General features: G+C 52.6%; 1 protein-coding gene and 1 pseudogene across 6 annotated transcripts in view; both read left to right on the top strand.

Moving 5' to 3' along the window:
- The first annotated feature begins 5,513 nt into the window (after window positions 1-5,513).
- On the top strand, window positions 5,514-19,121 carry LOC138995016 (large ribosomal subunit protein eL42-like; annotated as a pseudogene).
- The window catches only part of HDAC5 (histone deacetylase 5), a 34,811-nt gene continuing 21,473 nt past the window's right edge, over window positions 13,522-26,859 (top strand). For 3 of the 6 annotated variants that reach the window (XM_070395253.1, XM_070395256.1, XM_070395257.1), the window contains exons 1-3: window positions 13,522-13,669; window positions 19,059-19,272; window positions 26,110-26,184. In XM_070395253.1, coding sequence (XP_070251354.1) covers window positions 19,251-19,272; window positions 26,110-26,184 — 97 coding nt within the window. In that variant the 5' untranslated portion in view covers window positions 13,522-13,669; window positions 19,059-19,250. Of the gene's footprint in view, window positions 13,670-19,058; window positions 19,273-26,018; window positions 26,185-26,859 lie in introns of those variants that run through there. The other 3 variants (XM_070395254.1, XM_070395255.1, XM_070395252.1) reach the window with 3 other exon arrangements.

Below are 26,859 nucleotides of genomic sequence, written 5' to 3'. Positions count from 1 at the left end.
ACTCTCTCTAAAAATCAATGGAAAAATATCCTCAAGTGGAGATTAACAAAAATAAAAATCCTTCAATCCCTCCCTGTCACCAGAGGTGACATATAAGATCCCCAGGGTCTACAATGCCCTGGCATCTGCTTCACTGCCCTATCTTGCCTTTAACCAACCTCCCAGCCACTATCAACCCCTCTTCACCCCACTTAGTTTCCATGCCCTAGGCCCCAGGCTGCCTCCGCTAAGAAGCCTTCCTTAACTGCCCTGGGCAGACCCAGGCTTCCTTCTCCTTGGTTCCCTGCACTTGGGGCCTGGCTCCAGGTTGGCTTGGTTTCTTGTATGCCCTGTGTTTTCTTCAGATTTCTTCACACCTCCTCGCTGGACTTCGAATCCCTACAGGGCAGCCATGATGGCTTTTCATTTTGTGAACCACGCTTGGCACAGGACCTGGCACATGCAAGACACTCAACAAGCATCTGTTGAATGGCTTAGTGCCCTTTGTCAGGAGAGAGTGCGAATGAGCCTGGGCATCTCCACACTCACTTACACAAATGCCTGCGGTTGCTGGAGGAGGAGCTTCACCTTCTTAGGCACAAAGGAGAGCAGGCCTGGTGTGTGTGTGTGTGTGTGTGTGTGTGTGTGTGGCCATTTTCATTGGCTTTGGAGCTAGCCAGCCGTGGGCAAACTACAGCCCGCTGGCCGGATCTGGCCTGTTTGAAATGAATAAAACTAAAAAAAAAAAAGACCGTACCCTTTTATGTAATGATGTTTACTTTGAATTTATATTAGTTCACACAAACACTCCATCCATTCTTTTGTTCCAGCCCTCCGGTCCAGTTTAAGAACCCATTGTGGCCCTGAGTCAAAAAGTTTGCCCACCCCTGATGCTAGACAAATCTTGGTTTGACCCTGTTGCTAACTGGCTGTGTAACTTTGAATAAGTTACTTTATCTCTCTGAACCTTAGTTGTCTCATGTATGAAAATGGAATAATACCTCTTCCTCAAAGGATTGCTATGCTATTAAATAAATTAAGGCACTGAAATGGCCAACTCCATGGCACATTGGCAAGAGCTCAGCAATGTGGGTTCCTTCCCCCTACTTGAGTTTGCAAACATGTGCTGAGATTTGTTATGGGAACCACATGCCTTGAGTTTGTATCTATTTCAGCATACTTGCCAATGCATTTTGTCCTCATTTGTATTTTTATCATATGTACAGTTGTGTGCCGGTCAGTGTGCTGATGGATGTCTTTATGTGTTTCTATTGACATTCACCTTGGTATGGGAAGTGGCATACACTGGCATGAGTACAAGAGTCTTGCATGGTTGTGTTGGTGGGTGATGCATGTTGAGTGAGTGTGTAAAATGTGTGTGGAATAAAATGTGTGTTGTGCAAATGGGACTACATCAAAATAAAAAGCTTCTGCACAGCAAAAGAAACCATCAACAAAACAACAAGAAAACCCACCTCGTGGGAAAACATATTTGCCAATGTCATATCTGATAAGGGCTTAATCTCCAAAATTTATAGGGAACTCATACAACTTAACAAAAAGAAGATAAACAATCCAATCAAAAAATGGGCAAAGGATCTAAATAGACACCTTTCAAAAGAGGACATTCAGAAAGCCAAGAGACATATGAAAACATGCTCAAAGTCACTAATCATCCGAGAGATGCAAATCAAAGCAACAATGAGGTACCATCTCACACCTGTCAGAATGGCCATCATCAACAAATCAACAAACGACAAGTGCTGGAGAGGATGTGGAGAAAAAGGAACACTTGTGCACTGCTGGTGGGAATGCAGACTGGTGCAGCCACTATGGAAGGCAGTATGGAGGTTCCTCAAAAAATTGGAAATGGAACTCCCATTTGACCCTGTGATCCCACTTCTAGGAATATATCCCAAGAAACCAGAAACACCAATCAGAAAGGATATATGTACCCAGATGTTCATAGCAGCACAATTCACCATAGCTAAGATCTGGAAACAGCCTAAGTGCCCATCAGTAGATGAATGGATTAGAAAACTGTGGTACATCTACACGATGGAATACTATGCTGCTGTTAAAAAGAAGGAACTCCTACCATTTGCAACAGCATGGATGGAACTGGAGAGCATTATGCTAAGTGAAACAAGCCAGTCAATGAAGGAAAAATACCACATGATCTCACTCTTTCATGGATAATTAAGACCATTACAAACTTTTGAACAATAATAAATACAGTGGCAGAGCTGCCTCAAACTGATTGTCGGACTGTAGTGGGAAGGCCAGGGATGGTTGGGGGACAGGAGGGAGGGGAGTAAGAGATCAACCGAAGGACTTGTATGCACCCATATAACCATAACTAATGGACATAAGACACTGGGGGGTAAGGGAGGGCAGGGGCTTGTCAAGGGCGGGGGGGAAAAAAGGATACTTATGTAATACCCTTTGTAATACTTTAAGCGAAAAATAAAAAAAAAAATTTAAAAAATAAATAAATAAATAAAAAATAAAATAAAATGTGTGTTGTGTGCTGCCTACGAGGTTGGGGATCTGAGTGTATGGAGGTGGGGAAGGGCTGGTGGCTTTGTGTGTATGAAGGCTGGGTAGAACAGTGTGGTGGGGTAGAACTCTGTGTTTATGGAAATATTTTCTGTTTGCTCTGTTCAATAGAGCAGCCACGAGCCACATGGAACTATTTTTTTAAAAAATATATTTTATTGATTTTTTACAGAGAGGAAGGGAGAGGGATAGAGAGTTAGAAACATCGATTAGAGAGAAACATTGATCAGCTGCCTCCTGCACACTCCCTACTGGGGATGTGCCCGAAACCAAGGTACATGCCCTTGACCGGAATGGAACCTGGGACCCTTGAGTCTGCAGGCCAATGCTCTATCCACTGAGCCAAAACGGCTAGGGCCCACATGGAACTATTGATCACTGGAAACGTGGCTAGAGCAACTGAAGAACAAAGTTTTAATTGTTTAATTTTAATTAATTTGAATGGAAATCGTCACAGGTAGACTTCAGACAGAAACCTCAAACTTGTTCTCCACAGGCCAGTGGTGTGCATTCTCGTTCCTCTTAACAGGGAAACCCATCTAACGTGTCCTGACCCCGAAGGTCAATGGACCCGCGGGAGCCCCGCCCGCGAACGCACATGCGCGCGCGTGAGATGTACGGAGGGGACCATCCGCCTCCCTCCTTCCCAAGTCCCCAGGCGAGCAGTGAATCAGCCTGACAATGAAGTGAGTCATTCATGAACTGCCCCGCGAACCAGCAGGCGGGAAGCAAACGTCAGCAAGCCGCCCAGTCCTCCCCTCCAACCCCCCAGTGGGATCGCTCAACCCCACGCACTGCAGATGTGGAAGAAAATGACGCGAGCGAATCAAGGCACCAAAGCTCATCCCCTCGACCCCTCCCTCTGGTTTGCAATCCATTCACCGCCCAGCCCCTAACTCCCCTCCGGTGGCATGTGAGTCATCTCAAGATCTACACCCCCAATCCAACCCCCACCGCCCTAAGCATCCCTGAGCTGGTCTTCCTCCAAAGCTGGGGGGGCTGGGGGTGTGGAGGCGGGGAGCTGAGCCCCTGGTGGGGTACCATGCTCTGCCTTTGGAAGCCAGGCTGACCTACTCAGGGCTGTGGTGTGGGCGGGGCTCAGGGCTGGGTGCAGCTGGCTGGATCCGGAGCTGGCGTCCTGCTTGCTTGGAGGAGCATCAAGACAAACATGAGGGCAGCGGGGAAGGAGCTGCTGAGGCTGCTCCTGGGGCACCTGTGGCTGGTGGAGAGGAGGGGATTTGGAGAGGGCAAGAATAATCCTATGTGTTTTCAGGGAAGGCCCACACAGTGTCTCCCCAGGACCTGATGATCTTCAGAACCTGGTAGCTTCCCTCCTCTGCACTCCTTCACCTGCTCCCCACAACCTGTACCTCACTACTCCCCATCAATCAGCCTTCTTCTCTTGGACTGAACGTTAGTTGAGGATTCTGACTTGGACATTTGGGTCCCTTACTAGGTCAGAAAAATATCACCAGCCCTGGCTGGGTTGCTCAGTTGTCGGGGTGTCCTCTCCATGGTCCAGGATTTCAGGTTCGATCCCTGGTCAGGGCGCATACAAGAATCAACCAATGAATGCATAAATAAGTGGAACAACAAATCGATGTTTCTCTCTCTCTCTAAAATCAATAAAAATAGCCCTGGTGGGTGTGGCTAAGTTGGTTGGGCATAGTCCTGTGTATCAAAAGGTGCTAGTTCAGCCAATTGATTCTTCGCTTCTTTGCTCTCACATCGATTTCTCTCTCTCTCTCTCTCTCTCCCCCCTCTCCCTTTCTCTCTTTAAAAATCAATAAAAAATCTTTAAAAAAATAATAAAAAATAATAAAATCAAGTAAAAATATCTTCAAAAGCCTTAAAAATGTGTGAACTCATATAAAACAGCTCCACTTCTAAGGATTTGTCCTAAGAAAATAATAATTGGCATATGCAGCAATTTAGCTACTAGAATGTGCATCACAGCATTATTTAAAATGGTAAACAATTGGAAACAATCCAAATGTCCACCGAAAGGGACTGAATAGAGAAACTGTAGAACAGCGCAATGGAAGGCAAGGCAACCAAAGAAATTGATGTGGAACAGGATTCAATGCCATGGGAATATTTTCATGAAAAATTAGATTGTATGATATTTTGTCCAGTATGATACAGTTTTTCTTGAAAAAATATGAGCATGGAAAAAATATTAGAAAAGTATTCACCCAATTATTAATAATTGTTCTAATTGGATTATGGATTTAGAAGTAATTTTATTTTCTTCTTTGTACTTCTTAGATTCCCCCCAGAATTTCTACATTAAAAGTTTGTGTTTTTTGATAGCAGAAAAAGTAATTAATTTATTAAATGTTTTAAAAAGCCATTTGTGGAGGTGATAATGAGAATGAACTGTAAATGGGTATTATACTGGGGTGATGAAATGTTTTAAAACTGGATTATGTGATGGTTGTACAACTTGGTAAATTTAATAAAACATGTTGACTTGTTCATTCAAAATTGGTAAATTTTAAGTTATCTAAATCATATCTAAAGTTATCTAAAAACTCTTAACAAAAGTAATTTGCTGGGCTGCCTACCATTAAGGTCAGTCTCCCAACCTAATCTCAAAGTTTGGGAGTAGTCGGGATGGCAGGCACCCACTTAAATTTGAAATTCAGATAAGGAATAATTTTTTTCTTTTTAATATATTTTTATTGATTTCAGAGAGGAAGAGGGAGGGAGGGAGAGAGAGAGAAACTTCATCCATGAGAGAGAATCATGGATCGTCCGCCTCCTGCACGCCCCCTAGTGGGGATCGAGCCCGAGATCCAGGCATGTGCCCTTGACCGAAATCGAACCCGGGACCCTTCAGTCTGCAGGCCGATGCTCTATCCACTGAGCCAAACCGGCCAGGGCAGGAATAACTTTTAATATAAGTATAAAATAAGTAATAAAGTTTAAAAAGTCATGAATTGTTGCTTTCCCTGCCGATAGCGCTCTCAAACATGGTGAACGTTCCTAAAACCCGCCGAACTTTCTGTAAGAAGTGTGGCGAGCATCAACCCCACCAAGCAACACAGTACAAGAAGGGCAAGGTTTCCCTGGACACGCAGGGAAAGCGGCGTTATGACAGGAGGCAGAGTGGTTATGGTGGGCAGACTAAGCCGATTTTCTGAAAAAAGGCTAAAACTACAAAGGAGATTGTGCTGAGGTTTGAATGCGTTGAGCCTAACTGCAGATCTAAGAGAATGCTGCCGATTAAGGGATGCAAGCATTGTGAACTGGGAGGAGATAAGAAGAGAAAGGGTCAAGTGATCCAGTTCTCAGCTTCATATTTTGTTTCATTATATGACAATAAAATCTTGATATGTTCACTTCAAAAAAAAAAGTCATGGGGCAGCTCAGTCGGTTAGAGCGTTGTCTCAATACGCCAAGGTTGCAGGTTCGATCCCCAGTCAGGGCACATACAAGGATCAACCAATGAATGCAGAAATAAGTGGAACAACAAATCAGTCTCTCTCTCTCTCTCTCTTTCTCTCTCTCTCTTCCCTCCTTCCTCCCCTCCCTCCCTCCCTCTTTCTTTCTAAAATCAGTAAAATGAATAAATAAATAAAAATTTGGCCTAAAAAAAAGTCATGAATTCTTAATATAAGAACTCTACACAATTAGTATTTATCTGAAACTCAAATTTAACTGGGCATCCTGTGTTTTTATTTGCTAATTCTGGCAACCCCAATCTGGAGTCCTTGCTCTTGCTGCATCCCTGGGGCAGGGAAACGGACTTGGGGATGGCCATCTGGGCGTACCTACTCCCAGAGCCTGGGAGAAGGAGCTGGGAGCTCAGGAGCTGGAAACTGCAGGTGAGAGGGGGTGGGGGTTGCGACCATTTCTAGCGTGGCAGGTGAGTATCTTGCTTGGAATGAAAGTGGTCAATACCGTTTCAGCTGGTTCAGAACCAAGGAGTGGTAAAACCAAGGCTGAGGTGAGGGTGGGGCTTACCCTTTGCTGTGCTGTGCTAGCCCTTCACGCAGGTACTCCATGTCATGCCCCAGCAACCCACCAAGGAGGTCATTGTCCATTTTTATAGGTGAGGAAATAGATCAGTGGTTCTCAACCTTCCTAATGCCGCGACCCTTTAATACAGTTCCTCATGTTGTGGTGACCCCCAATTTCATTGTTACAAATTGAACATAATTAAAGCATAGTGATTAGTCACAAAAACAATATGTAATTATATATGTGTTTTCCGATGGTCTTAGGCGACCCCTGTGAAAGGGTCGTTCGACCCCCAAAGGGGTCGCAACCCACAGGTTGAGAACCGCTGAAATAGATTCTAAGAGATTAAGTACATTTCCAAGTTCAAAGCTAAGTATCAGAGCCTCAATCCAAGTCAAGGTCTTTACTCTCTCATTGGGTTGAAATCCAGTGGTTAAACTAAACAGGCTCTAGGCTCCCATAACCTGGGTCAGATCTCTGCTTCTTCACTTACTGGATCTGTGGCTTTTGGCCAGTTCCTTAATTCTCCTGCACCTCAGGTCCTTCATCTTACAACTGGGGGTAAGAATAAGAATAAGAATGCGTACCTTGTGGGGTTGGGAGGATGAAATGAAAGTCTGTTGTCTGCTGCTCTGTCTGTCCACTGGGCAGGATGTGTCCTCATGGATGTGCCAGAGACCCTACTGCTTGAGGATGATGGAATGTGCCTTCTAGACACGTGAATCAAGGACTTCCTGTCGGAATGTCCTGGGTCCTCAAAGAGTTCCAGGAGAAAAAGGACATGACTCTCTCTGTCTATTTGGGGAGACCTCTCAAACCTAGAGAGACCTCATCTGGGTGCTGCTCCCAGGGAAGAAAGGCAATTGGGCCATTTTTTGTGTGGCTGTAGTCCACGCCCCTCCATATATCATGTAAGTACACTGCGTCTTGAACTCTATTATCTCATGGCCTTAGGGGCAAGAGGACCTTCCAGAATCACACAGTCCAACCCTCCAATCACAGAGGGAACACTGAGTCTCAGAGAAGGCAAACGATTTGTCTGAGCTTCTATAGGCAGAGCTGGCCTATGTCTCCCAGGCTGCTTCCTTCCCCACTGCTCAACCCTGCTTCTTAGGACGCTGTTGTTTCCAAAGGATCATAAGGTCCCGGAGGACAGGCACATTTATACCCTCTGCCCCCTCCCTGACATGCATGTCCTGCTCAGAGACAACGCTCTGGAGGAGCCTGTAGACATGTGGGATGTGACTGGCCACAGCTGTCCTTGCACTGTTGTGTTCGTGTGGCCTTGGCTTCTCAGCAGGCAGCCAGGAGCCACATCCGTCCAGGGAATCCTGGGCCTCGGCTCCAGGTCCCAGTAGGAAGGTGGGGAAGAGAACAGGTTCCCTTTCAGTCATCCCCCTGGACCTCCTGCTCCTTTTGCTGTTAGAGGGTAAGGAGGCTCCATGTGGGCCACTCCATGTCCAAGGATGAGAAGCCTTGTCCTAGGGTCCCACCTCTGTCCCAGGCCTCTGGTCACCTGCTGTCCTTTAGCAGGTCGCTGTGGCTGCTCTGAGAGCTCATGGCTGTGGACTATAGACCAGAGGACTATAGCTCTTCTCTGCTCTCACCTGCTCTCTCTCTCTCCTTTTTTTTTAAGGCACCATGAATAACGATGGTAGCTGCATCCAGAATAGTCTTCATTCACAGCTTGTTCTAGAAGCTGGTTTCCCCAGGCTTGGTCATTGCTGAGTGTAGAGACAGTGGCTTCCCAGGAAGGCGGGAGCTAGGAGGCCTGGGAAGGGACAGAAAGTGTCAAGGGACAAGTGAGGCTCTCAAGTGAGGAATGACAGGCTCTGTCTCCAACCAGGCCCTCCTTTTTTTGTTTTTAGCCACAACTCTAGGACTGTTAGCTACCTGAGCTAGAAAAATCCTCAGAAGTCATCCATCCAATCATACCATTTTACAGATGAGGAAAATGAAGCCCAGAGGGGTGAAGGCTTGCCTAGGAACCCGTCAGTTGCTCTTCCTCCAAAAATCTCAGTCAAGCGTGATTCGATGCTGGATGCTGGCTTGGAACCAGCTTCCTTCTGCCTTACGTCCAAAGGGGAAGGGGGAGTGAAGGAGGGGAGGAGGAACAGTTCTGCCATCCTTCCTTTTCGACTTCACCCATGGTACCATCAGAACTGCCTCTAGCCATAACCGGTTTGGCTCAGTGGGTAAAGCGTTGGACTGCGGACTGAAAGGTCCCGGGTTCGATTCCCGATCAAGGGCATGTACCTTGGTTGCGGGCACATCCCCAGTGGGGGGCGTGCAGGAGGCAGCTGATCCATGTTTCTCTCTCATTGATGTTTCTAACTCTCTATCTCTCTCCCTTCCTCTCTGTAAAAAATCAATAAAATATATTTTAAAATAAAGAAAGAAAGAAAGAACTGCCTCTAGCTGGAAGGAAGGAAATCTAGTCCGACCCCCTCATGCTACAGGTAACGAAACAAAAGGCCCAGAGAGAGGAAGGGACTTGTACAATGTCACACAGGGAGACCTGGGCCACACTCAGGCATCCTGACTTCAACTCGCATAAGTCAGTCCTCGAAGACACGCCTTTGCTTTGTGCCTGGGGCACATGAATTGTTTTTCCCTGAAATACATTCTCTTCTGGATCCTGAGCCTATTGTAAAAAGCCTATTGACAGGACTGGACCTTAACGCATCCAGAAAGAATGAAGGCCCAGCTTCAACGTGGAAGCCGAGTACCATGCTGGATGTGGTCACATCTGCCTCAAATCCAAGTGGGAATTCACGAGTGTCCGCACTGAAAGGGACCTTAGAGAGTAGAAGTCCGAGTTCTGTTTCCCAGATAAGGACACTGAGGTCCGAAGGGGAAACACGACTTATCCAACAGCACACAGGGATGGAGCTGATCCTAGGACCCAGGCTTTCTCATCTCTTGTCCTGTTTGTTTGTTCATTTGTAGTCCCCACAGTACCTAGCATTGTGCTGGCCTCATAAATTTCCTTTCATTTTTTTCCCTGTAGCAATCCTAATGACCATTTATCACTATGCCTGGTTTTGTGCTAAGCTTTTGTGTGTGTGTGTGTGTGTGTGTACTTTGTCACCACAGACTTATAAGGGAGGTGCACAAACTGAGGCGCCTGAGATAACATCATTTAACAAATACACTCAGATAAGAAGTGGCACAATCAGGCTCCCACTTACAGAACTGCGCTTTACCCAAACTAAAAAAGACCTGGAACCCAGAGCCCCCCCTCCCCCCAAAGCGCCACAGTCCCCACCACCCTCCAACCCTGCCCCTGAGTCAATGCAGATGTCAGACACCTGCAGACCCAGACCAGTGACCTGTCCTCAGAGGTCAGAGATCGTGGAGATGTCCTCAATAGAGGCGTCCCTGACATGAAGCCCAACCCCCGGCTGATGCCATAATGTCAGTATGCTCAATAAATTCTTGCTGAATGGAATAGGAACAAGGTGCCTTAGGTACAGGCTGCCCTCGGTAAATGTAAAAGCTTAAGGAATGCGCATTTCCTTTCACAGAGATCTAGTGAATTGCTGGGTTTATCAGCTCAGTTCTTTCTTGCTCTATATTATTTCCTCCGGAGGCTGTATTGAGGCAGAGCTAGACTGTTTCCACACCCAGACACTCACTGGAGGCCATCAGGGCCCCTTAAGTGTTGTCCCACCGGAGAACGGAAATGTGAGCTAGACCACTCTGGCCAGAGGATCCCAAAGCCCTTGGAATCCTGCCCATGGATCTGAGGATTTCCACCGCAGGAGAAATTCTGGGTGAAAGTTTGAAGGTGAGGGAGGGCACATTGGAACTGGGTATCCTGTCTGTTCCCCAAGCAACGCTAACGTCAGAGGGCATAGACCCTGGGTGAGTGAGAGGGGGTGTGGAGGAGACGGGTTAGCGGTGAGTACAGCCGTGTCCACCAAGCAGGGAGGAACATTGCTCTCTCTCCTGCTCCAAGTTCTGGCCAGGACTCTTCTCATGATTCCAGGCAGGAGTAGCAATTCCCGAGCCCCTAATGGTGTTGCTTAACACTCCTCATTCCCCTCCCCAGCCCTGATGCCTTCTTCTCAAAGTCCAATAGTGCTTCCAACCTGCCAGGTTAAATACCTGGCTCTCCGCCAAGACTGATTTTCTTCTACTAAGAAGCCAAATTCACCCCTGGGTCCCAGGGTCAGAAGGTCTACATCGGGGCGCTGAGGGAGTGATTAACAGGACAGACCCAGGACACCTGTTTCCATGGTAAATGGTCCTAGCAAGGGCCTGCCCTGGGGACTCATAACAAAAGACATTTTATTCTCTGTGAGGAACTCTAAGTTCCTTAAAGGCAGATTCATTTCTATATTCCTAGCACCCAGGTACTCAAGAAACATGTAGAATGAATGCAGAATTATTTAACCCATACTTAGCTGAAAAGGGGCAACCTGAGGGTTAGTCAGGCCCCCATATGGTGAGTTGTATTAACTTCTAGGACCTTTGACCACTGGGGACCAAGGCGATAGTCTCAGGGACCTCCAGAAAAAGGGGCTAGAGTGTTGGAATTGGGAGCCCAGCTGCCCCAGGCCCTGTTCCTTGTGTTTAGGGGACAGACGGAGAGATTAGATTTGAATCCCTGTTCTTGCTTGCATGAACTCCGTGATTTGGGGCAAGTTATTTATTTCTCTCATCTACGGAATCAGAAGTGCCTAGCAGGTGTTCCGCAAGACAGTCATTGACATATGTCATACCAGATGGAGGATTCTGTCCTCATGTTCTGAGATCTCAAGAGAAGAAATTCCAGTCGTCAGTATCCCAGAGTCTTTACGGAGTACCTGCTATGTGCAAGGTGATGTAATAGGTGCTGGAAAGGCAACAGGAAATATGATCTTACCTCTTTTCTCAAGTGGTTCACACTCTGTTTGGGGAGGCAAAACATAAGGACCGAGAAAGCAAAATGCCAACCCAACCCAACCCAACCCAACCCAACCCAACAAGAGACAACATAGGTTGAATAAAAGTAACGGCCAATGGGTGGCACCATCAATACAGAACAGTCAGGAGGATCCCTGTCTTGGAGTGACATGGGATAACTTGGTGGGGGCAGGCTTTCTGTTCAGAGTCCCTTGTCCAGTCAAAAAATGCTCACCTTCGTCGGCCTGTGGACTCAAGGGTCCCAGGTTCGATCCCGGTCAAGGGCATGTACCTGGGTTGCAGGCACATCCCCAGTGGGAGATGTGCGGGAGGCAGCTGATCGATGTTTCTCTCTCATCGATGTTTCTAACTCTCTATCTCTCTCCCTTCCTCTCTGTAAAAATCAATAAAATATATTTAAAAAAAAAATGCTCACCTTGGCTTAACCTTTTAATACTCATTCATTTCACTTAATAAATATTCATTAAATCTTTTTTTGTTCCAGGCACTGCTGGGTGGAAATGTGTGGGTTCTGCACTCAAGAAGCATACAGAGGTGGACACTGAACCAATAATGCCATAAATAGATATATGTTTACAGATTGTTATCAGAATCAATAAAAGCATATATGAAGTTAGTTCTGGAGATGGGGTTCAGGAATTAGCATTTTGAACAAACTTCTCAGTTAATTTGTAAGAACCCTAAAGTTTAAAATCCACTTTTCTGGGCCAGATACAGATTTCAGTGAGAAAATCGGAATGGTTTTAAACCCTCTCTTTGATTAGATTTGTGTTCTAAAAACAGTCACGCTGGTTTTGGGAGAAGGCTAGGATGGGTGCAGGGAGTGGACTAATTGGGGAGGCAGATGTAGTATCTGAGCTGAGGGGTGATTTGGCTTAGTACAAGGGGTGGGGCTGGAGAGGGAACTGATTTATGAGATACCTTGTAGAAACAATCTTTGTCATTTGCTCCAGAAATATTTATGTATGTCACTTACTTTTTCTGATTAGATGATACATGATAGTTGCAAAACTTCAGGCATACAGGAAAAGATAAATGAGAAAACAAAGGTAAATATTTTGGTATTTATTCTCCTGGCTTCTTTCTATACACACATACTCAGACATATGGATCTAGTTTGTTGTTTACAATAACGGAGCAATTCTATAGTTCCTAGTTTGAATCCCGATTTTCAAGAAAACAATATCGCATAAGCATCTTTTCAGGTCATTATAGACATATCATTTTTAATGTCTGGAGAGCATTCCACTGAATGAACGTGCCCTCGTTTATTTGCCAGTCCCTTACTACTGATGGGTATTTAGGTTGTTTCCAACTTTTCATGTCATTATAAACAATCTCTTTCCTTCCATATTCATTTTTGGAGACATATTTATTTCCTTAGAATAAAATTTGCTAGTGGAATTACTGGACGATTGACAAACTGTCTAGGTTTAACCACACATACTCATATGGTGTCCTAAGGAGCGTTGTAGATGAGAACGGCACCAAAGTCAGGTTGTAGATAAGGATGGCATCAGAGACCGGAAGTCTCCCTTTGGAAGGCCTTGGACTGTTACAACCGTACCCTGGCTTTTCCCAATCTTTTTTTTTTTTTTCCCTGACACGGGTGTAGTGTGTGAGGTCAGAGCTCAAGATCCGTCCCAGCCACCCACCCCCAGCCTGGCATCTTGGCTGGGGCCTCCGAGGACCCTCCTAGTCCCTAGTAATCCGCCCCCGGTTCCCCTCCCCCACCGCAGCAGGGCGTGTTAGGAAGAAGCTTAGGCCGGCGACGATTGCACCATCCACGGTTCGAAAAGGAAGTCGAGGAAGCGCGCGGAGGAAAATCAGGCGTCCCCAAGGCTGAGCCCCAGCAGCCAGACCCGGCCGCCCGCAGCGCCCCTTCCCGCACCATTCGCGGGGCTCGATCCCTGGCCTTCCGCCCCCTTCCCAGCCCCGCTCTGCGCCGGGTACCAGCCCTTTAAGGAGCTGTTCCAGTGGCGCCGCTGGCCCCGCCCTGCAGGGAGGGCCTAGAGGGAGGGGAGGGGTTGGAGGTAGATGAAGCGGCGGGAGGGGGGGGATGTCTATTTTTAGCTCTGGGTCGGGTCACGTGACGGGAGTGACGTCTCCGAATGTTGTTGTTGGTGGCGGCGGCGATCGGAGCCGGAGGAGCCGCCGCAAAGATGGAGGAGCCGTCGGGGAGGCGCTGCCGCCGCTGCCGCCGCCACTGCTGCTGTCGCCGCCGTCCGCGAAGCTGGAGCTCGATCCACAGGGGGTGAGCGCACCGCACCACCCGGATCCCACCTCCCTGGGCCCCCGGGACGCGAGGCGGCGCACCTCCTCCTGCCGTCGCTGTCCGCGGGCGCCCCCCGAGCGCGCGCCCCGCGCTCCGCGCCCCGCGCCCCCTTCCTTCCTCCCGGCTCCTGGTGCTGGCCGGCGTCCCCCGGGAGCATCGCCAGCCCGGGAGCTGGGCCTCGGGGTTGCTGCGCGCGCCCCTTCCCCGCCCCTCCCCGCCCCTCCCTTGCAGGTAAGGGAAGGGCCCACCTTCCCGCGACCCGCAGTCCCCAATGGCCTGAACACGGCCGGGTCGGTCTGATTTGCCCCCTACCGAGTGGCGCATGTTGGGTTGCAGAGCGATTTTGAGTCCTGCACCCAGATTCTATGCAGACCCCTCTTCGCTGGACACCCCTTTCTGGGTACTCTGAGGAGCGCTGCCCACCTCACAGCGCTTCTCCCAGACCTAAGAACGCATTCTTCATTTTGTGTCCTTGAGTTCGTGCAAGAGGAGGGGGCCGACGGGCCCACCTTACTTCTCTCTCCCATTATTCTCATCCACTCCCCCGTGAGGCCTTACTGCGTTTGTTCCCACCCTCTTCTCCCGTCTGACACCCTGAAGCCAGAGAGAGTGAGTGAGAGAGAGAGAGAGAGAGAGAGAGCGCGAGCTAGAAGGTGTGAGCTCCCCGCTTCTGGCCTGGGGTGGATGCCCCTCATTTTTCATCCTGGGCCTGTATCTCATGGAGGCGGTGATGTTGCCTGTGTCTTTTAACTTGGGGGAGGCTGCTTCCCTACCTCACCCTTCTCTGGGGCCCTGGAGAAGATGAGACTGGTTGGGTGATAAGTAATTCATCTGGGAGTCTGGTTGGTGGGGGAGAAGAAGGGAAGATGGGGGTGCCCCACTTGGGGGAGGAGGTGACCACCTGATACCCCCACTGTTGGCCGCCTGAGATGAGGTGATGAGTAGCAGCTGCAATTGCTTTTGGGGGATGCTCAAAAGACTGAGGCAGTGACCACTGTTCTTCTGGAGCTTGGAATTAGCTTTGGCTATTGGGGGTGGTGATTGGGTTCAGGGTCCAACTGGGAGGGGAGAAGGGAGCCAGATCATAGGAACAAAAGGAGGCAGGGGATGGGAGACCCAGGAGTCTTGGCCAGCGAGACCTCTCCTGACCAGACTGACTTGCAGGACTTGAGCTCGGGTTTGGGTCTTGCCCTGGGCCTTTTCAGGTTCACAGGATATAGGCTGAGAGGGTCCTCAATCTGTGTTCCAGGTACCAGGGCCTTTGAGATGCTGGGCTAGGGATGGTGGGTGAGCCATTTTGGGGGCTGCCTCCTTCCGCATTCCAGTCTTCCCTCCCTCCTCTCCCTCCTAACACAGAGCTTGGGGAGATCTTGGTTTGCCTCCTGCCCCTTCTCTGGAATCCTCTCTTTGCTCTGTCGCCCCTTGGACTTGGATCTGGGCCATGTCTTGGCAAGGCCGACAGGGGTCTCTCTGAGTTAGAGGAGTGGGCCCCCAGTCTCTCCACTCCGTCCTGTATGCTCACCAGGGGCCAGAGAGACAGATACCAGGTGCAAGTGACTTAGGGGCAAGGATGGAGGACGTCAGCTCTGTGTCAGCCTCTCCTTCCTCCCCAACATTTCCTCCTCTGTGGCTGGCTCCCGTAATCTGGAGGGAGTGGGGGGCAGCAGTATCACATGCCCCACCCCCTCCAAGTAGCTGCGGAGACAAAGGTTTGCTTTCCCTTCCCTAGGGGTGGCATCTTAGCTGTGTGTTTATAAACGGGGCCCAGGATTGGGGGGGGGGGGTAGTTTGTGTTTCTGCTTAAGGGGGGAGGGAGGCCAGCTATAGGAGCTTGGGGGGGGGGGAGTACAGTCGGTGCCGAAGTACCAGCTGCTCTTTAATAATTAATTCTTCCTACTCACATCCCTTTGAGGAGGGATGTCTGGAACACGGCATCAGGCTCAGCCAGCCTGCTAGAGGACGCACTCCTGTTGGTGGGGGGGTGGGGGAGAGACTGCAAGGGGGGGCGGTTCTTGGCATTTTTGGAGCACTGTCGCTTGCTCATGAATGAAAACCTGATGCAGCCTGTGAGGGGGCCTATTGTAGCCTATAGCCGACTTTGGCTAATTAAACTTTCTCTGCCTTTCTTCTCCCCTACCCCACCTCACCCCAGCCCCGGCCCCAGCCCTCTCTTGAATGGGGACCCTGTCTGGTAGTGCTGGGAGGGGGTATCATTCTGCCTGAGGTTTTAGGGCAAACAGACCAGGTCTTCTGCCCTCTGCCTCTGCCTCCTCCCTCTCTCCCTCCCTCCCTCCCTCCCATCTCAACCCCCCCCCCCCTTTTTTTTTTTCTAGAAATAGCAGCCTCCTCCATCTGGTTTGTGCAGATGCCTGGAGCTGCGTCTGAGCAGACAAACAGAAATGGGCTGATTGCAAAAATGAATTTGTCAGCCTGGTGCCTTTTTTCCTCCCCTGTCGTTCCTCCCCCTCCCCCCACCTCTTAGTTTGGGGCCTGGACATCCAAGTCAGCTACCCCTCATGGCTCTGAGAATCCCAGGCTTCTGGTGGCCCAGTTTGGGGCAAGGTACGAGGCTGTGGAAGCTCTGGGAGGCTGGGGGAAATGGTCTCCCATGTCCAAGTCAGGAGAGGTCCTTTGCGCCTTCGGACGGGATGTCTGGGCTTGTAGCTTTCTGATGAAGTCTTTGGAGGCAGATATCAGATTGTGGGCAATTTCAGGTTCACAGGATTTGGTTCAGACAGCTCACCTGGCCACCTGTGACCTGGGGAGGGACCCAGGCCCCAGTGCTCAGAACTTGGGCCTGCCTGTAGCAGGGCCAGAGCTGGTGTGTTCGAAGGCTGCCAGGTGGTGCTGGTTCCAGAGAGGCCCTCAAGTGGACACCTGACTCCCCAGGAATTCTGAGGGAGTTGTTTGAGGGACAAGATCCCTGCAGGGCAGCACTATAAACTCGTGGCCTTTGGGGCATTACATGACTCGGTCTCTCCCCACCCTCTGCCAGAGTTTTTATTGCTCATGAATGGGGTGTGGGGGGGTTTTGCCTTAACTGCCCTGGCTTAGCCATGAGCTTGTCCGGTGAGCGGCTTCCTCATTCCTCGCCCTGCCTTTCTGGCTGGACGTTGGAGGTGGGTTTGGATCCTGGGGAGGGACAGGGGTCTGACTGAGAGAGTGGATGGGGCGGGGACAGGGCCCTGGGGTCTGCTTACTTATGTCAAGGAAGCTGGGCTGCTCATTAATTTGCCATTCCGGAGCCACACAGCTCTTGGTCTCCAACTGCCCACGGAGACCCTCATATAACAATAGCTAGCACTGATTTTTCTCTGGCCGAGGAGGGACCAAATAGCTCAGGTTTTAACCATCACGCTGCCCTTTTTCCACTTCATGCCCCACCCCGGACAAGAATCTGCACTTGTCCTGATTAGGCAGTGAATGCTGCTTTGTTTCCCATGGAGGGAGGCCTCCTGGGCTGGTGGGAAGGCTTAATGGGGGTATTGGCAGCCACTCTACAGGTGGACAGGGTCCAGGGGTCTGCTGCATCCTGCAGGGTGGGGTGGAATCCTGAGTTCTTGGCTGTTCTAGGAACCCCTCCTTTTCTCCCCAGGGGGTGAGGATGATGGGGGCTCAGGACTGATACTGACTTAGTGTTTGTACCTTTGAGGCTGTGCCCCTTCTGAGCATCCTGCTGTGGAGGTGTCTTTTATTAGGCAGATGGGCTGGGCCACTTGGGCTGCTGGGAATCGTGGGAATTTCTGAAGCTGTGTACCACAGCCCACGGGAAAGGGTGTGAGCAGGACTGGGCGCCAGCCCGGGTGGGCACGGGCTGGGCACGGGCTGAGCTGCCTGCCCACGCTGGCCCTGCCGCAGCACCAGCAGCTCCACCTGCTGCATTCCTGAGGTTGGCCCCAGCCCTGCACAGCCTCGTTTGTCCTTGCCCCACACCTGGGCCTGTTGAGAGCCATTCAGCCCCTTCACTCTGCCTCCTCCCACCTCCCCAATCTGCGTGCACCCTTCTCCAGCTACAGAGTCCAAACCCTGTGGGTAAGAGCAAGCAGCAAGTAGGCCTATGAAGACTTGAAGTCTTCCTAGTGTGTGTGCATGCGTGCATGGGCATGTGTGCATGTGCGTGTGTGTGTTCTGTGTCCCCGCCATGGCTGACTGCAAGGCTACTCTGTTCCATATGGACCCTACTCCTGGGAATCCTTGATGAGAATTCAAGGCTTACTGAGAATTTTTCTTGCCAGGAGGAGGGGCTATCCAGAGGCAGGGCTGATTGCCTGTTCCTGGCTGGGAGCATTGTTAGAGCTTAAACATCCAGCTCCTCTCAGCCTCATCTGATCACTTCCTGCTGCCTCAATTTCACTGGGTTTTAGAGGGCTTACCATCATTTGGAAGAAAATGAATGAGATCATGTCTGGGGTGGAACGTGGGCCCTTTAGGGATGGGCTCAGGGGGGCGGGTGAGTGTGTAGTATCTGAGGCTTGAGGACTGGCTCTGGTAGGAGTGGGGACAGGTTGTCCAACTCATGGTCTTTTAATACTGGGACATCCTCTATTACTATATTACCCGACAGCTGGGCCTTTTGGTGCCTTTGTACAAACTGGAAAAAATGTGTCCCTTATTCTGATTGGACTCAGCCTGGGTGACCCATAGCCTGGCAGGGAGACTACAGGCTGGATTTCAGACCCTGCACAGGGCACAGCCTGCACAGCACACACAGAGCCCCGGGCTTCGGCCCTGGACCCAAGTCTGGGGGGCGCTGGATGTGGGGGTGAACACCTCTGCCTTTCCGAATTCCTGGAAACAGTGTGGGTTATGTGTAGAAGAGGGTTACCCTCTTTCCCTGACCAGTGGTTAAATGGGGGAGACCAAGATAGAAGCACCTCACATTTCGAGAGTTGGCACAGGGATTAGAGAGTAGGAGGAGATGACACTCACCCGAGAGTCCCAACTCAGGCTGCTGGGCTGGGATACCAGTTTCTCCCGTAACCAGGGACTCCGGGTCAGCCCTGCATCTCCCCACGGCTGTGGACGGAGTTCGAAGCCTCCCCGCACTGTCTCCTTTGTGCACATCCAGTCCCACTTGGGCGCCCTTGGGAGCCTATAAGGTCTCTCCACCTGGCAGTGGGCGCTGCCATTTGAAAAGGCGTTTATTTGGGAGGCACTCCTGTAGCCATTTCCCCTCCCTGGAGTGCTGGCAGCCTCACCAGTTAGAAAGAGCAGAAACCAAGGTTGGGTCCAGTTCTGCCGCTTTCCTCTGTGCCCCTGGGCAGTTGTCCCTCCTTCTCTTCCCCAGGTGTAAACTGACAAGCTCTGAGGTCTTCAACTCCCAGATTCCTGAGTTGGGGACCTCTAACCCTGCTCCCTCTCTCCCCAGGGATGCCGTTTTGAGTGCCTGACTGCCTCCTCGCCCCGAAGGATGGCCTCGGATGGGCATTAGAGGCACAGCGGCCCCGGGCTCCTGTCCCGTCCGTCTGTCTGTTATCGTCTGTCTTTCTTGACATCACCGCAGCTCCATTCCCTCCCGTCCCAGCCCCCAACGCCAGCTTCCTGCAGGCCCAGAGCCGGCATGAACTCTCCCACCGAGTCGGGTAAGAGCTGGGAGGCTGGAGAAGGGCACCCCGGGTGGCTTTGGCTGCAATGGGCTGTGCATGTTGAGAGTCTAGGCCAGCTTGAGCTGTAAGGGAACAAGGGGGTCAGGAGTGGAGAAGCATTGCAAGGAAAGGACAGAGGTGAACCTGAAGTTATTGATCATGGGTTACACCTGAGAATCGATGCAGTCAGCAGTCTGGACTGGCCCTTGGAGGGCATGGGTCCAGCTCTGTCCCCATGCCTACCCTCTCAACGAGGGGGCCTTTAGTTTTAGCTCTGTCCTGTCCTGTTCACCAAGGCCTGAGAGGGGGTGTGGAGCCCTGAGCCTCTGGGTGGCCTGGAGATGCTGTTGGAAGAAGATCCTACAATAGCTGAATGCCAGGCTTCCTTTTTGTGGTGGTGGCTCTCTTCCTGGTGGCGTGGTTCTCTGTGACCCATCCTTTCTTCGTAGGGGAGGTTTGCAGGGTCTTTGGCCTTGGTCTGTGTTGGGGTGTGTGGTATTGGGGTGGGCTAGAAGACGCTTGGCTCTCTCCTTTGAGTCAGGTCCACCACCCCTTTTCCTCTTGGGCCCTAGACATGGTAGATTCCTAAATTTGGGGTCTTTGACTCTGAGATTTCCTATTCCTCTCTGCTCTTAGGAGCCTGCCTTATGCTGCCAGAAATAGTCTCTGGGTGGGACCCAGGCAGCTTTCTGTGTGGGTGGGTCTGGGTGTATGCCCATGAGGATGTGTCCAAGTGGCCTGAGCTGGACCCTCAGGAGTTTCACAGGAGGGTCATGGGTCAGTGTGGTCAAAGTAATAACTGCCTTCTCTCCGTGGCCGTCTTCTTCGGTGCAGTCTTAAAGGCTCAGAGCCCTTCTTGCTCAACAAGCCTATCCTATGCCCCACATCTCGGTCTGTAGAGGTGGAGGGATGTTTTTTCTTCTTTAGGGAAACTAGGGCCTAGAGATGAAATCCATTTACAGGAGACACAGAAGCAGCACCTGGGAGGAGCCCAGGCCCCTGCTCCTCTCCTTCCCCTTTGTCAGTTTGCTGGACTGGTGCTTTCTGTGTGGGGCCCCGGTGCTGACGATATGTGGGAGATGCCCTGAGCAGGGTCTTGGAGGGCCCAGCAGACTCAGGGAACCTGGAGGCTGGTGGGGATGTTTGGCTTTGTGCCATTTGTTTTGGTCAAGGCTGCGCCCCCTTTCTTTCCTTTCCCTTCCCAGCGCGTGCCCAGGGCATAGGCTGCAGGCAGAGGGGAGTGCCAGCTGGAGGAGGCTGCCCTCCTGAGACTCACCCGGTCAGCTCTGCCTGATGACCCCCTCCTGCGGGGGTTGTGCTTCCCTCTCAGATACTCCCACCTCTGCCCTTGCCTTCATTCCACCTGTAGGGGCCGTGCCAGCTGTTAGACGTGGAGAGGTGTGTGTGACTCCCATGCTGGAGGGTAGGCTGTTGAGCTCTGACTTCCTGCCTCCTCCCCTGAGACTGGGCTGGTGAAGGGAGAGGAGAGCCTGGTGGGTTCTCATCAGTCCCTTGCCCATCTCAGCTGGACACTGCCCCCTGGCAGGGTCAATTGTGCCTGGGAGGAGTGCCATCTGAGCTACTATCCAGGAGCCACCTCCAGTCACACCAGGCCTGGGGTCTAAGCCATGGCCAAGGGAACAGAGCTGCCCAGAGGTATCTGTTGATGGCTTGGGAAGGACATTTCCCTTAAGAAAAGGGTAAAATAATCAACCTTGGATGGATGAGGTCACTGGGTTGCCTTTTCAGATTCTGGTGGTCCCAGTTCCCCTGGCAGCTACTTCTGCCAGGGTTGGCAGGAGTGTGGTAGTAGCTGGGGGCTTCCACCGGCCCAGGAGGCTGGCAGCCTGGGAGCTGCTGCTGAGCCCTGCCAGGAGCCTCCTGAGTGGGGCCCATAGAATGGCTATGCCTTCTGTCTGGCTTTCCAGCTCCCCCCAGTAGGGGGAGATGCTGTCTTCTCGTGTTTGGGAAGGCGGGAGAGAAGGAGGGGAGTAGGGACTGGGGACCTCATTTTAGGACTATGGAGAGGCCTCAGAACTGGGGTCATTCCTTGGGAGCACCCCCCGGAGGCCCTTCCTGCTGAGTTTTCCTGGGGCTCCAGGACTGGCTCTCCCACTTGTGGTTAGAGCTGCTCCGGGGACAGCCACCTCCACACAGCTCGTCCTCTTCAAGGGGCCTGGCATCTGCTAATCCCAGAGCTCAGGGTGGCATCTGGGTTGGGGCTGCAGGTGCCCTGCGCCAGGCAGAGCCTTGGATACCATGTGCCTTTGGACTTCACAGAAGTAAAACGAAACCACGTATTGTAGCTGGAGCATGTGGTGTCTACTTCCCCTGTGGACACCCTTCAGAGAGGCCCAGGAGGAGCAAGGGACCACAAGGCTGGGAGAGAGGTGGGCACGATGACAATGGTTAGTCCCCAGGGCCTGGTGGCCCCGCCCCTGAGCACTCCCACCCTCTCCCAAATCCCCAAAGACTCGTTCCTCTTTCCTTAGGACACAGAATAACACTGTTTTGGGGTTCCCCTGAACTTCTCTCAGCGCAGGAGCTTTCCTGTTTGATAAGTCCTTGCTGACTACCCCCAACATGTGAGACCCTGAGCTCAGCCTGTGGGAAAACAGGAGAAAAATAGAAGGTGGTTCATCTCTGCTCTCATACCAAACAAGCCAGCGAGAGGGAGTGCTGGGTGAGGGGCGGCAGGTAGAGACTGGAGGCTGCTTACTTCTGGGCCTTAACGCCCCTCCCTGGGTAGTGGGAGCTGACCAGCTTACCTCCAGGGTGGGCTAAACGCCAGCATTTCACCTGGGTAAAGGCAGAGCCCATTGAGGGGCTGCCCGCTTCCCTGAGGCGTCCACTCCCGGGTGTCTGGCTTCTCTTCAGGAAAAAGGCGCTTGAGGAGTTAGGCTTTCTTTATTTTTCTGGAACTGGTCACTTTTGCTGCCCTCAGTGGGATTGAAGGTCTGGCAGAATCTGTCCCCTGCCTGGGGCTGACCCGAGACCTGAGACCTAGACCTGCTCTGGTCACTGCCCTGTCTTCTGTGCTGTTGCCCAGAGGAGAGGGCGGGAGTGAGGCGCACCATGCGAGCCAGTGTGGATGGTGACAGGCCCCAGGAGAAGGCAGCCAGGCTCCTACCCGCAGCGTGGGAGGGAGACAAGCTTCATGACAACACCTGCCTGCCCAGCACCTCCCAGCATACTCCACACTTTCTCTCCTTCCCTTTCCCAGGAGGGAGGGAGGGCGGGCAGCTACCCCCTCCTTTCTGGGTGACCAGAGAAACTGGGGCATGGGCGTGGGGTGGAGCCAGGAACCTCGGCGTCCTGCCTCCCAGTCTCCAGCTCAGGCTCTGCCTCTGAGCCCCTGGGGAAGGAGCCAGCCCTGAGGAGGAGAAAGTGGGTCAGTGCCAGTGTGGGCTGGGGGTCTGGGAAGGGACTCCGGTTGTTACTTCTCCACTTAGGAGCCCCCAGCACACTTCTGTGCTCACGAGAGATCGGGGTCTTCTCCACTTCCTCTTCCCTCTCCATCCTTTCAAAGGGATGGAAGGCTTAGAATGGGATGGTGGGAGGAGGCCGGGTCAACCCTGAGGGGATGTGAAGATGCCAAAGTAGGTGTTTATGTTTTTCCTGGGCTTGGTTTCAAATGAGAGGGTTCAGCCAGCACCTAGCATGGGACCTGGCATATGGCAGTTCCCAGGCGATGCCAGCGGGCTCCAGCATGACTGGGCTCAAAGGGCAGGAGGAAACTGGAGGGCAGGCAGGCCTAATGTCTCTAGGACCCCACACTCCATCCGGGGTGCTCTTGGGCCAGCCCTTGGCTTTCGTATTGTACACAAAGCCGACCTTGCTCTCTTCCTTTGGGTCAGGCCCCACCCCAGTCTTGGGGTCCAGGAAAAGGAAGCCTGGAGGAGCACAAGGAGCCAGGAGTGGGTTCCCTTCCTCGAGATGTAGGGGGTTAGGAGGCTCGACCCTAAGCCTCCGAGGGACGGAACAAGGTCATTGTGCTTCTGAGGGGATGGTGCTGGCTCCGAATGAGGCTCATGTACCCCATGTTTGGTGGGTGCTCTGTAAGGTTTGTAGGGTGCCACATGGGGTGAGTGGGGATGCAGGAGAGACATGGACCACAAGGGAAGGGGCTATAGAGCAGGAAGGATTGAGGTTAGGCGTTAGGAAGATACTGTGGCATCATTTGAATCTTGGAAGTGAAAAAAGACACTTGTCCCCATCCCAGTCCCCCTCTCTTATCCCCTTGGAACTGCACTGAGGATTGTGTCTGACACTCCCCTTCCCACTCTGGCTGTTACTGTAAATCATAACAGTGCTGGGAATTGCCCCGAGCCCCTGGCTTTGGCCACTTCTGGATGCCCAGTCTCCTGGGTGCTCCTGTCTGCCCTAAGCAGAGAGTTTTCGCCTTAGGTTTCTGGCTGCTCCAGGTTCTGGAGGCCCTGCTTTGAATCATCATAACTGGTGACTTCCTCTCTTCCAGAACAGGGCTCCCCTGCCTACTCTCCTGTGCCTAGGGCAGGCAAGAGAGCCAGGACAGGGCTAGCCAGCCCTTCCGGTTGCTCCCAGCGTGGGTGGGTGGAGTCCTGGGCTGGGAGGGGCTATTTCTGGGCTCCCTGGAGTCTGCTGCCCGTCACCCCATTGAGGAGACCTTGGCCTTCCCTTGTTTTTTAGAGAACCTGGTTGGCCAGGGTGAGTTTGTGGTTGGGGGTGGTAAACAAGGTCCCATGACCTACCTTGAGGTGTCCACCGATTTCAGACCCCTGTGGGGGTCCTGCTCTACCCCCTTTTTTCTAGAGCCTGCCTTGGCTAAGAAGCTGAGGCTTCAGATATTTGTTTAGGTCTGTCCCCCCTTGCCCCCCAAATATACATCTTGCCAGCCAGTCTATAGCCTGGGAATGCCCACCTCTGCCACCTGCCCTGTCAGTGTGCACCCCACCTGAGGCAGGGGGCCCCTTTGCTGTCCCTGGCTGGCAGAAGCTGGTGGGAAGATGGGCTTCAGGACCCACAGCCACTGTGTCCTTGGTTGGCTAGCTCCCCCCGGGCTCCCAACAAGAGGGTGAGGTCATCCAGTCCAGGGAGAGGACAGGTGTCCCTGGCTCCATGCCTGGAGTTGGGGGCAAGAAGGGGCCAGGAGGGGGCTCCAAAATAGCAACTGTGACATCAGGAAGGGGGAGGGGGACACAGACCCAGGAATAACCAGGCTATTAAAAGGCTCCAGTGAGGTCAGGGGGCCAAGTGGGATCTCTGTACCAGTGGGAAGCACAGTCTCAGGAGAAGGGTTGGGCCAGCAGTGGGCAGGGCAGGTAGGTATCACCAGTTCTCCTGGGGCACCGGCCCGAGGTCCCAGCAGCACCCCAGAACAGGAGCTGATCTGTTAGGTCTGGGACGGTGAGGAAGGCTGGATGCTGGCAGACTCTTGAATCTTCGTAGAGGGCCTCCAGCCTCAAGTCTGCTCCTACCTGGGTACCTGTTAACAAAAACCCTGGGGCAGCTTCGCTCTCTTGTGCAGGAGGCAGTGGGCTGTGGCAGTTAGAGCTAAGCAGTCTAGCCCTACCATTTAAGCGGCTCATATGACCAAGGGTGAGTGACTTCAGCTCTCAGTGCCTTGGTTTCCCCATCTGCACCTATCTTCTGAGGTCATCATGCAGAATAAAGGAGGTGATGTATGTGCTGCTGTTAGCATTCCACCTGGCACACTGCAGGGGAGAAACTACCTGTGCTCCGAGAATGGGCAGGTGCGCCCAGGTCCCCTTCCCTGGGCGGGGAGGAGTCCTGTCCAGGAAGAGTCTCCTGCCCCCCTAGAAGGAAGCAGAGCAGCTGCCAGAGGTGATACCCCAATATGTTGAAGGAAGCTGCCATTTAGCTGCTGCCCAGGGGTCTCCATGTTGGTTGAGGGGCTGAAGAGGCACCTCTCAGCTCTGAGGGAGAGCAGAAGTTAGACAAACTTCTATCAGGCTCTTAGAAGAACTCCCGGAAAGATGCAAGGTTCGGCCAGGTGGCCCTGTCTGCCCTCCTGAAGACCTCTCCTGTTCCTAAACATGCTCTGGATGCAGGAGGGAAGATAGAGGATGGAACTGTGTTTTGGTCTCCAGCCCCTCGCCTGCCAAGAGCAGCACCAGAGCTGTCCCAGATGCATGGATCCTCCGGCGCTGCCCTTCCCCAGCCTAGCCTCTGGCCACCGGGCTCTGTGGCCTTGGCCCTGAGTGCAGGCCCTCCCCTGTTCCCATCCCCCTGCCTGGCGCTTCCTCCTGGGGTGGAACGCGCCTCCCCCCATGGGGCCTCCGCCAGGCCCTGGCTCCTGGCAGCCAGCCTGCAGCTCCCTGAGCATGCTCCACCTATTTATAGACAGGGCCCTCCCCCAACTGCTATTTCAGTCTCCTGCCAGCTGCCGGCGGCTCATTCGGGAAGGAGGAGCACCGAGCCGGTCCCAGAGCTGTCACCCAGGGCTGGGAGGGAACACAGAGAGCCCGCCTGCCTGCTGAGCTCCCCTTCCTGTCCCCTGAGTGCTTTGCCACACTCCAGCTCCCGAGAGCTGGGGACAGGCCGGTGGTCCAATGCCCCTCTAGGGGCGAGCTGGGCCTGGAGCTCTGGGGCCTCCTGGCTCCTCCTGCTGCCAGGAGTGCCCAGGCCGGATGAGGCTGAGGCGCCTCCCCAAGTGCGGGTCCCAGCAGCAGTGGCCTGAGGGAGCCCTTGAGCCGTGAGGGCCTGCCCGACCACCTTCCCCTTGGCTGATTCCCGCCTCTGGCGGCCCCCTCTCTGGCATGCTGCTGGTGCCCAAGGCTCAGGGGCTCGTGGAGATGCTGCAAACCATCTATGAGACGGAATCCTGTTTCTCAGCAGATGGGATGTCAGGCCGGGAACCATCCTTGGAAATCCTGCCTCGGACCCCTCTACACGGCATCCCTGTGGCAGGTAAGTGCCTCGGTGATCCCACCTGCCCTCTGCCATTGGGCATCCTTGTCTCTGGGGCTGAGTATCTGGCTCTGAGCCTCGCCCAGATAGGGTCTTGCTTAGGGGCTTTGTGTTGAGAAGATGGGTAGTTAGGGAGGTGGGATTTCCTGCCCTCCCTTCAGCTGCACTGTGCTGCATCTCTTCAAGCCCCTTTGGCCTCCAGCAGGGCTGTGGGTTGCTAGAGGATCCTGGCCTAGTTGGCACCATGGTCAGAGGGGAGGAAGTGGGTCAGTGACCTGCCTCCAGGCTGCCCGCCCCCCAGGTCTGGGTCGGGGCAGAAGCCATAGCTGAGTGTGCACACAAATGAAGGCTGTCTTAGCTCCTCTGGCTGGGTTCTGAGGAGCAGAGGGTCCATTGCAGTGATTTCTGCAAGTCCCTAGTCAGGAGTCCCCTGGGAATCAGACACCTAAGGAGGAGGCTTGTGCAGCTGTGTAGAGTTAGGCAGAGGCTGGCAGCTGGGATATCAGGGGGCCTTTGCTGCCTTAGGTCTTTGCTCCCCCATAGTCCTCCTTCCCCCAGGCCTTGGTTTGTTCCCATCTCATGAGGCCGAAGAGAGGCCTTCATACAGGCTTGGGACCCCCTAGCCCTGCCACCTTCTCAGCAGGCACTTTTTTGGCTCTTGGCTGGGGGTGGGGT

Source organism: Myotis yumanensis, unplaced genomic scaffold (assembly GCF_028538775.1).
Source record: "Myotis yumanensis isolate MYYU_CA2020_CCGP unplaced genomic scaffold, mMyoYum1.0.hap1 SCAF_16, whole genome shotgun sequence".
NCBI classification, from domain to species: Eukaryota; Metazoa; Chordata; class Mammalia; order Chiroptera; family Vespertilionidae; genus Myotis; species Myotis yumanensis.
Note: the sequence above shows the minus strand (reverse complement) of the source record. Positions and strands in the feature narration are given on the sequence as shown.